The following is an 11,298-nucleotide window of genomic DNA, read 5'->3' on the forward strand; positions in this document are numbered from 1 at the left end:
CATAGAGACTTAGCTTTATTTCCGAAAAATGCCGAAGAAAACATGATCTTATCCTTTGCTATGCCACCTAACAGCACCATTTTACAGGAATATTCATACCCACATTTTTGTTGAAAATGCTTTCAGAATGCACCAAACTCAAAGTAATTTTTCAAAATTTTCTGGGGGGAGACCCCCCTCCGCTGGGTGTCGTCTTAAGCGAAAACGCCCCTTTCAAAATTCCTAGCTACGCTACTCTCAATGGCCCCCCCCCCCCTTAAGACAATTCTGCGTACGCCACTGTGGGAGTATAATAGTTTTGATCAGCTTCTTTTTTGTTTCTAATTTTATATCCTTGCTCTTCCAAATGCTATTCATTCCAACAAATGCATTTCTTCCCAGCGCTATTCTTCTCCTTATCTCTGGTGAGTTATTAGAATCCCAGCTTATTTTTGAGCCTAGAAATATGAATTCATTCACTGTTTCAATTTCTTGATTTTCGATCTTGATATTTATGTTATCTGCTTTACCAGTTGTTATAATTTTTGTTTTTTTGATGTTGAGTTTCAATCCAGCCCTTTCACTTTCCTTTTTCACTTTGATGATTAAGTCTTCAAGATCTTGTGCGTTCTCGACCAAAAGGGTAGTGTCATCTGGAGCACTGGAGCCTAACCACCTTCTCCACCACAAGATCTCTGCTCCCAATCGAGCACCCTCGTCGACTGAAATCAAGACACCCATTCGTGCCAGCCGCTCAACTTCTTATCAACGAAGCTGATGTACAAGACATCTCTGCGGCTACTAGGGCGGACCATAAATGGAGTTCTGAATGGAAGTCAAACGCCACCAGACTCCATTCGTTCATCCCCGACGCCGACACACGCCCCATCGGCCTAACACTACCTAGACAGGCATGGGTGCGCCTCAACCGTCTTCGAACGGGCGTCGGGCTTTTCCGCTCAACCATGCACCAATGGGGAATGGCCTCTTCCTCCTCCTGTGAATTTGGTGCCGAGGAACAGACTGCAGACCACATTATCAATGACTGTTCCATCTTCAAGTCACCTAACGGAGTGGAAGGTCTGCGTGTCATGGATGATGAAACCAAAGACTGGCTGCTCTCTAGTAGCCTTCCAGTGTAGTCCGGGAACATCGTGAATCTGGGGTGGTAAAAGGATAGACCCTCGGCCCCAGAGGCTCACACGACGACGACGATCTGCATATCTCAAGTTGTTTATAATTCTACCACCGATTTTCACTCCTATAGGTATTGGAATTATTCAACCCTGCTCTCCTCATAACCATTTCTGTGTACATATTAAATAGAGAAGGAGATAAAATGCACCCTTGGCGTGTTCCTTTTTCAATTTTAAACCAGGCTGTATTTCCGTATGCTTTTCGAACTGTAGCTTCTTGATTTTCATACAATGACCTTATAAGTTCCAGCAGGTGCATTGGCGTTCCCATGTCTCTCAGACAACTCCAAAGAATGTTATGTTGGATAACATCAGGTCTTTCGCTACTGTTACGGATTCCCTTCATATCTGAGCGTTCTTGCAACTGTTAAATTCTTTATCGATTGTCGATCAATTAATCTCGTGACGTCATCTCGCGGTCGCTTTGGAACTGTCTTTTAGATACTGACATCGCTAGAGTTAGGACGTATTTTTGCTGTCTCTTAATTACTAGACAGTGGTTGTTTCAATAATTGGTAATCCTTTCATCAACCTCATCACTCGAATTAAGTTGGTCATTGTTATTCCTTTAAGTGTTTACATCATAGGCTTGAGCCACAATTATACTGTGTTACCCATCTCCTTTGGTGATTTAACTGAGTGTGGTATTTTAGACAGTGTGGGTGTCAAGTCAGGAATAATTAGGTATAGGTTGACGACTGATCTACCAGACTATCCACTAAAATTAAGTAGGCGAGCAGCGGCGGTAACATCATTACCAATTATTGACTGATTAAAATTGTTTTGCGTAAGTTAAAGTACGCTAGTTAAATTTGGTTGTAGACTACTCCCTGGAAGCGAAGTGTTCTATTGGTGCGGTAAGTTGTTCATTGTTTCTTTTATTTGATTAATTTGTTTACTTTGTCATTAACTGTGTGATGTCTGAGCCTGAAAGTATTGCTCAGCAAGATGGTTTGCCTCCAAATGTGGAAACCAAGCCAGACGTTTATGCACAGCTGAACGACATGCGTGCAGAGCTGGCAAAGGCTACCGACCGCACAGAGGCGTTGCTGTCTCTAGTGCAGAATCAACTCAGCAATAAGGCTAATTCTAATGTTGAAGGTAAAACTGAACCGTCATGGTCATCTGGGGCAGCCAACCAGTTCGACCAGGATGGGACTTCTGGCAGTAGTGGTACTAGCAGGGAGCAATATCAAGTTATAGATGCGCTCTCGGGTCACGACCTCTCTCCAAGTCTGAAAAGCGAGGTTCAGTTTCATGGCAAAACCACAGTGCCGCCTGACTTTCGCGGTGAACCACAATTGACGCCCGGTTATGCAACTAGTTATGAATTCTCAAGAAGAGCAAGTGCGCCACCTGGCTTCCAGTCCAGGTCTGATGTGCCCAATATTTGGTCTGATAATCAGGGTCACATGCCCAGAGACTGGACTCCTAGACAGACTAGTTATTTACGCTCCGCACCCCAACCCAGTCGGCCTTATATGGCGCCTACATCACCGGCTGTGCAGCTTCCCCAGCTGCAGCTGAGGAAATTTAGTGGGGACATTGGGCAGTATCCATCCTTTGTCCAAGAGTTTAAGGCATTCGTTGAAGGCAGCTGCTATGATAGTCATAGGCGGCTATTATACCTGCAGATGTATGTCACCGGAGAGCCAGCCAGGTTGATCCAAAATTGTAATGTCTACCCAGACAAGGGGGAAGGATACTATAAAGCATGGGAGCTTTTAAATAATCGGTATGGCAACAACCTCAGGATGCGGGTGAAAGTTAAGGAAGAACTGATAAAGGGTCCCAAAATCCGTTCATCAGACTCAGAGCGACTCAATGACATGGCTCTCCGGATGAACAATTGCAAATGCCTTTTTGAAGCAGGTGGCAACTTGGGAGAACTTAACGGTTCGGAAATATTAAGCCTCCTGTTAGCTCGCTTACCCCTAAAGCTTCAAGAAAGGTTTGCTGAGTTGGCATTTCACAAACAGCGTGTAGGGGAGCAGGCCACTTTTGTAGATCTTTTGGAGTTAATTAACGATGCAGCTCGCTATGCCGAAATGGAGTGGGCTCAACAGGTATTTAAGGCACAGGCAAATAATGACTTCCATTTGAAAACACACCAGAAAGAACACAACCGGAAGGACAGGATATTGGCAGTCTCCAACAACATGACGGGGAATGTTAAAACTTCTGTAAAAAAGGAATGTCCTGTTTGCAGTGAGGACCACCCCATCTGGCGTTGTAATACTTTCCTAGAGACATCCATATCCGACCGCCGCAATTTGGTGCGTGAGTGGGGACTTTGTTTCAACTGCTTAAAAGGGGGTCACCTTGCATCTAAATGCAACTTTAGGAAGCATTGCCAGAAATGCCATCAAAGACACAACACTCTACTTCATTACGACGGCGAGCAAACAACTGCACCTAACAAGTCCCTCTTTGCATCGACGCCGATAGAAGTACCTACCCACCCCGTCTTAAGCATTGTACCGGTAAAGGTTTGGGGGGGTGACCAGGAACAAGCTATTTGTACCTATGCTCTTATGGATACCGGCTCCACCACAAGCATTTGCACTCAACGCTTGGTGAAAAGATTGAGGTTAAAAGAATCCATTGGAGGGGCATCTCTCCAAGGCATTGGTAACTCGGCCACCTGCCATTCTAAAGTCAAAGCGCTGCACATCCAGGGAATGGCAGAAGATGAAGTCTTTGCAATTCCTTCGGTGATGGTACTACAAAAACTACCTAATCTGTCAGACAATATCCCCTCTAATAGGATTTCAGGAGAGTACAATCACTTAAGGGACATTCAATTTCCTAAACTGCCTTCACAACAAGTGGATTTACTGATAGGCATGGATGCCCATGAGGTCTTCCGTATTAAAGAGCAGCGCTGTGGTAAGGCTGGTGAACCATTTGGGTGGCATACAGCAATTGGATGGACATTGTTTGGAGCCGAATTTGAAGAAAATGTCAACTCGGATAGTGGTGGCACTGGCATCAGCCTTACGGCGGTGAAAACCTCGGAAGGGCTCCATGAACAAGTGCTGCAGTTCTTGGAACAAGATTTTAAGGATGCCGAAGAGGTCCAACAGGTGTCCATGTCCAGGGAGGATCAAAGGGCCTTATCAGTCATGGAAGACTCGGTTAAAAAGGTTGGTGGCCATTATCAAATGAGACTCCCCTGGCGAGATGAAAACGTACCCCTCCCAAATAACCGGATTGTGGCAGAGCGGCGCCTTCAGTCTCTTAAAAACAAACTTGTTTGTAACGAGGAGGTAAGGGGCTTATATGCTCAAAAAATTAATGAGTACATTGTAAACGAATATGCCAGTCAGGTGACTAATCCCACTCCTTCAGATCGTACATGGTACCTCCCTCACCACGCTACAGGGCCGAAGTTTCGAGTGGTTTTTGATTGTGCTGCCAAATACAAGGGAGTTTCCCTTAACAGCACACTGCTGCAGGGTCCAGACCTCTGCAATAATTTAACCGGTGTACTTCTTAGATTTCGTCAGGATCCAATCGCATTCATTGCAGACATCCGCAGTATGTTCCACCAGGTGCGAGTGGACCCTGCAGACAGAGATGCTCTCCGATTTCTTTGGTGGCCTGATGGTGACCTGGGTAAGACGCCGGCGGAATATCAAATGAATGCATGTCCCTTTGGTGCAACATGTTCGCCTAGTTGCACCTCTTATGCACTCCTGAAAACAGCAAAGGACAATGCCACCGGTGCATGCAAAGAGGTAAGAGACACAGTAGGTAACAGCTTTTATGTCGACGACCTCTTAAAATCATGTGGTAGTGCAGATGAAGCTACCAAACTAATAAGTGAGCTTCTTCCATTGCTGCACAGTGGTGGGTTCAATCTGACCAAGTTCGTCGCGAATTACCCAGATGTTTTGAGTTGTGTTTTAGACGATGACATCGCCAAGTCTGGACCGGATGTTTCACTGCATGACGAGACAGTTGAGAAGGCCTTGGGTGTTTTCTGGAGCACATCGGCAGATTGTCTCAAGGTCCAAGTTGACGTGAAGGAGAAGCCAATGAGCAGGCGAGGACTTCTTTCCATGATTAATCAGGTGTATGATGTCTTAGGCATAGTTCAACCGTTTGTTTTGCCCATAAGGAAGCTTTTACAGGAATCGTGTCGAGATGGGAGCGGCTGGGATGACATCATTTCAGAAACTGCACGCCAGCAGTGGCAAACTTGGTTGCATGGACTACCACAACTGCGTAACGTCTCTATACCACGCAGCTTTAAATTGGCCGACAAGGTTTGCGTTAGCATCGAGCTACATGTTTTTTCTGATGCGAGCACTGTGGGGTATGGTGTGGCCAGTTACATTCGTATTGTGTATGCTGATAATTCGGTAAGTTGTGTCTTTTGTATGGGGAAATCTCGAGTAGCGCCTTCTAAACCTGTGACTGTACCCCGACTCGAGTTAACTGCAGCCACTATGGCCGTGAAACTAAGTACGTTTATTTGCAACATGCTTGAATTTGACTTTAACAACGTGTATTTTTGGATTGACGCTACCATTGTGCTCCAGTACATCCAGAATTGTGCCTCTCGCTTTCATACGTTTGTGGCTAATCGGCTTCAGGTCATTCATAACTACTCCACACCTGAACAATGGCGTTATGTTCCCACCAGTGTCAATCCGGCTGACATTGCCTCTCGTGGGTTAATGCCTAATCGGGTCGACACTGCTGGACTTTGGTTTAATGGTCCTGAATTTTTAAGTGAATGTGTAAGCAATTGGCCGCAGCAGCCAGACGTGATTACAGTGCCATTGAATGATGATGATGAAATGAAGAACGTTTGCATGGCTACTACCGCAGCTGAGGAAGACAATTTGCTGAAACTGCTCCTGATGCGTCACTCGAAGTACTGGAAAATCCAAAGATCAGTGGCATGGCTAAAGAGATTCAAAGCGTATATCTTGTGGAAACATTCCAGTTCACCACAGCCGAAGGTTGGTCCACTTACAGGCGCAGAGATGTTAGAAGCCACTACCGACCTCGTCAAACTTGTACAGTGGGATGATTTCCCTGAAGCAATGACAAGATTACAATCTCTACCCAACAATGAACTTTTACCTGACAGGGAGTTGTGCAACAATCCAGCACTCAAGCCACTACGGAAGCTTAGTCCCATTCTGTTGGACGGTGTATTACGAGTAGGTGGACGGCTGAGGAATGTAGATCTACCTTTAAACATCAAGCATCCCATGATTCTCCCACCCAACAATCCGTTAACACAAATGCTAATTTGCAACCGGCATGAAGAGTCTGGACATAGTGGAACTTCGCATGTTTTGAACTCTCTGATGTCAACCTTCTGGATCATTCGTGGTCGTGCGGCCGTACAAAAGGTTCTAAGCTCTTGCCTTCGTTGTCGGGTGTGGAACACTCGCGTTGGGACGCAACGTATGGGCGATCTCCCAGAATCAAGAACGGAAGCCGGAAAGAAACCCTTTCACTCCACTGGCGTCGATTTGATGGGCCCATTGCTTATTAAGCAGGGAAGGAGTACCGTCAAAAGGTACGTCGTTCTGTTTACTTGTATGGCGTCACGTGCCGTCCATTTAGAAGTCGCCGAATCGCTGGAAGCAGCTGCATTTATTCAAGCATTTCGAAGGTTCATTTGTCGGCGTGGCAAACCAGAGGTTGTTTTCAGTGACAACGCCACCAACTTTAAAGGCGCCGAGCGTGAGCTGAACGACGGCGTGAAGTCTTGGAAGAGTGCCAAGTTCCAACATGCAATGACTCAAAGCGAGATCGAGTGGAAATACAATCCCCCAGCCTGTTCACACTCAGGTGGTGTCTGGGAACGTTTAATCAGATCGGTTAGAAAGCACATGCGCCTCATGGTAGGGGAAACCAGCTTAGATGATTTCGAGCTGTCAACTTTGATCAGCGAAATAGAGCGAATCTTGAATGATCGGCCCATTACTGACGTTTCAACTGATCCAAAAGACTTTATGGCTTTAACACCAAGTATGTTGCTTACCGGGACGCTGGAAACGGTCTTGCCGAGTGAAGTGTCGACGAAGAGAGATCTGTATCGACGATCCTGGCGCAAAACCCAAGCTGTTGCGGACAAATTTTGGAGTCGCTGGCTGACCGATTATTTGCCAATGCTCCAGCCTAGAAACAAGTGGTATGGGACCTCTCCAAACCTGGAGATTGGTGACCTGGTGTTAATAGCGGACGATAATGTCAAACGCGGCTGTTGGCCCAAGGCTATAGTGAGAGAATGCTACGCTGATTCAGATGGCCTGGTACGTCGGGTGCGCGTCCAAACTGCGGACAATGTATTGATTAGAGACGTGAGAAAAATCTGTTTGCTAGAAGGACATTTGGGCACTCAGCCCTCTGTGACATGAACTGTTTCTGCTGCGGCTTCGCTGATCGATAATTTTGTTTGTTATATGTATTAAGTTAGGCATTGCTATGTTTCACTAGGTGGGCTTAACCTGTCTTGGATTGCAGTGCCAATTACTAGTTTTGGTAGTCTGTTAATTTTATTTCTTGACTGCTCTTTGAATTTGATATCATTTTTGTTTTTAGTGTCTGTAACCAATGATCTAACTTTGGCGCTATATAGGGCGTACTGGATAATCTTGTCATAATTTTGTGTTGCCTTTATTATCCTCATTGTGTGTTGTAATTATGTAATAGATCAATGTGTTCAACCTTAGTTACACTGCTGTTTTCGGTTAGGTTACAATAACTACCTGCATGCTTGTGATTATTCGTTGTTAGTTACTTTCGTACGTTAGGTTAGGAAACTCCCCACGGTGCCTCGCCTCTTGCATAATACCTTTCTCTAATTATGTCCTTGCCATTTCTAATTTAGGAACCGTGTGCCTTGATTGCACCGAGTAGTTTTGTCCATTTACTCGTTATAGTCGTAGTGTAACATCTTTACATCTACTAGGTAGCTATCTTGTTACCGCTCTTAACAGTCGTGCTTGACTAGGTAGCAATCTTGTTACAGTTCTTGACACTCGTGCTTGAATGTGTAGTATCGTCTTGTGCGTTTCATATCGTTTGAGGGATCCGTTGTTTTGTAAAAGGTCATGCCCTTTTAGGGGGCGGTATGTTACGGATTCCCTTCATATCTGAGCGTTCTTGCAACTGTTAAATTCTTTATCGATTGTCGATCAATTAATCTCGTGACGTCATCTCGCGGTCGCTTTGGAACTGTCTTTTAGATACTGACATCGCTAGAGTTAGGACGTATTTTTGCTGTCTCTTAATTACTAGACAGTGGTTGTTTCAATAATTGGTAATCCTTTCATCAACCTCATCACTCGAATTAAGTTGGTCATTGTTATTCCTTTAAGTGTTTACATCATAGGCTTGAGCCACAATTATACTGTGTTACCCATCTCCTTTGGTGATTTAACTGAGTGTGGTATTTTAGACAGTGTGGGTGTCAAGTCAGGAATAATTAGGTATAGGTTGACGACTGATCTACCAGACTATCCACTAAAATTAAGTAGGCGAGCAGCGGCGGTAACAGCTACCATAATAATAATAATAATCATGCTTTTGTTTGCGCCCATTGTGATAGTTATTAGTATAGCCTACCTATATGTAGGGACCTGTGATGAATTAATGTTCATTGATTTCAACCTTGTGCAAAATGTTTTTCTCCTATAATATTTGCGTTCTTTAAAAAACTCACTTGTTGTGAAGAAAAATAATTGATAAATCGTTTTCTACTCAATAATAACCCAACCGCAGCTTTCTGTTCAATATTCAGTGATTCTGTTCAATAGCGATTGATGGCTTTCAATTTTGTCCTTATTATCCAAACGTTACATGACGTCAAAATCGGTGATTTCATCAGCAATAACTTTTAAGAAACAGCGTCAGTTTCAAGTTGCTGCGTGAAGTAACAACTATTAAATATTTCCGCAATTCACCTCCATGACGAAATCTTGCCATGAGTTCACCCTTGTTGTACATTCGTCGACATAGCCTATTGTTGGAATTTGCCAATTGTAAATTACGTAATTAGTTAATTAAGTTACTTGCCTTTTCTTTACTCTGAAAGTGCTTTATATACCTTTACACAAACAAGTTTGCTCACCCCTTTAGCTCAGCGGTTACGCACCCGACTCAAGATTACGCGGCGCCCTTGGGGTGTGCCGCGTGCGCTTGAGCAACGCACATTAACGACTGTTCTCCATTCAGCGGCAACTAGTGGATGGAATAATTTCCCGGCAACAACACTTCAACAATTGAAAACTTCACTTTGTCAGTCTCGGTAATCGGCACTGCGTCAAAAGCCTCTGCAAGCATGCGAAACAACCATGAATAACCTATCAAGGCTTTGTAAGTCCGAGGATAAAGATTTAAAACCAAAACCAAGTTCTGCCATAATAGATATACCACATAGGCTAATTTTATTTCCAAATTTCAAAATCTATTCATTCTAAAAAACGCCAATTCGAAAATTGGTGTTCTAAATTACAATAAACCACAAATCAATCAGAAGCTACGCTGTTCATGACGTCATCAAGGTTGCGTTTGGAAAGAACAAAGGAAAAACGCATATTCTAGTTAAATTAAGTCATCGCTTTGCCATCCGTTGGCTTGGCGCAGAGGGTTAGGGCGGTGGTAGGCTAGTCATTTCATTGACGTGGGTTTGATTCCCACCACAGCTATAGGCTAGCTCTTTTTTCTTCTGTAATTACCAAACAAAGTTCAAAGTAATAATTAATTCTCTGGCTGAATACAACGTAGCATCTGATTGGTTCGTGGTTGGATTGGATGTCTGCATGTTAAAGTGCCTACCCCTCTGTATCATCTGAGCGTAGTTGCGCCAGCAGCGGTTGCTTTCATCAGGGAATTATAAACGTTTAAATAAAAATAAACCTAGAACACCTGCATATAACACTACGATCACAGATTCTATACAATAGACTACAGGAAGCAGGGAAATCATTGATATGTAGTCTTCAAGTCAGCTGCTCCCTTGATTTTGTCTTTCCATTAAGTGTCTTTGCCGACTCATGCCGAGACACAGCCGCGTGCTCTCCTCTGAAGCGGCGTCGAACCCACGTCCTTTCGAACGTCGTGTTGACATTCTTACCACTCGACTTTCAGTTCAGTTCAGTTGTTTTTATTTCTGACTATCATATCAAAACAATACACGTCAACATAGCAAAGGTCGAGAAAAGGATAGAAGCGACAAAACGCGAACGTTAAAACGTGCTTGAGACCGAAGTAAGTAATTGATTTGAAAGAAATTTGGCACGGTCGCAACACCTTCAGAAAAATTTAAGATACAAAGGGAAAATAAAAAAAGAAAATGTTACAAAAAAACAAAAAACGATTAAACAACATATATTTAGGCTATAGCTTTATTAGCCCACATAGCTTTAGCTGATATATTTAAGATTTGTATGGACAGTTGCTATGAAGATCGGCCATGGTGCGTTATCAAGAGTGCTGATGGTCGTAAGGGGAACACGTCTTGATGCGTTTAGCTCATAGCAAAGAAGAGCAAGGCAGGCAAAGAAAACCCCACAAAGAAATCCTACCACGGGCAAAACCATTTCAAGCGCAACGCACCATAGGCCTTGCACGACTCACAAAATAGATAGGCTATAACTTGACGACAGGAAAACAATGACAAAAACAAATAAAACAAACTAGCAAAAACAACATCATCATCTTGCGGAAATTCAATTATACCCAGGGAAGTTATATCTTGAAGACATCAAGCGTGCTTTGATAAAACTTGCGTTGATAAAGCGATAATTTTAGACCCCAGTCAGCTAAACTCGTCACCTCCACACTGATCCAACGTTAGCAAACGTTGAATTAATGCAAAAACAACAGGCATCGCCAGCTGGGATGTAGTAGTGGCATGTCACAGTAATATGATAAATTTGGGTTAGGCTACCGTATGTTTTACACGTTAAACCATAACAAAAGTGAAAGAAAAAAAAAATCCAATTCGGCATGTTAGAAAAATAGATAAACAATCAGACAATAGCATGACGATCCAGTCGAAGATATTGATATAAAACAACTGGTTGGAGCACATGGCCACCGCTTCATCGAAAGATGTTGATTGGTCGAAGAGGATGGAAAAACTTCTGCA

General features: G+C 43.7%; 1 protein-coding gene across 1 annotated transcript; it reads left to right on the plus strand.

Moving 5' to 3' along the window:
• Positions 1-2,092: 2,092 nt before the first annotated feature.
• LOC145770258 (uncharacterized) lies at positions 2,093-7,561 on the plus strand. Its single transcript, XM_082581856.1, has one exon. It carries the CDS (start codon positions 2,093-2,095, stop codon positions 7,559-7,561), a length of 5,469 nt encoding a protein of 1,822 aa, XP_082437982.1.
• The last annotated feature ends 3,737 nt before the right edge of the window (positions 7,562-11,298 follow it).

Source organism: Aplidium turbinatum, chromosome 5 (genome assembly GCF_918807975.1).
Source record: "Aplidium turbinatum chromosome 5, kaAplTurb1.1, whole genome shotgun sequence".
Classification (NCBI taxonomy): domain Eukaryota; kingdom Metazoa; phylum Chordata; class Ascidiacea; order Aplousobranchia; family Polyclinidae; genus Aplidium; species Aplidium turbinatum.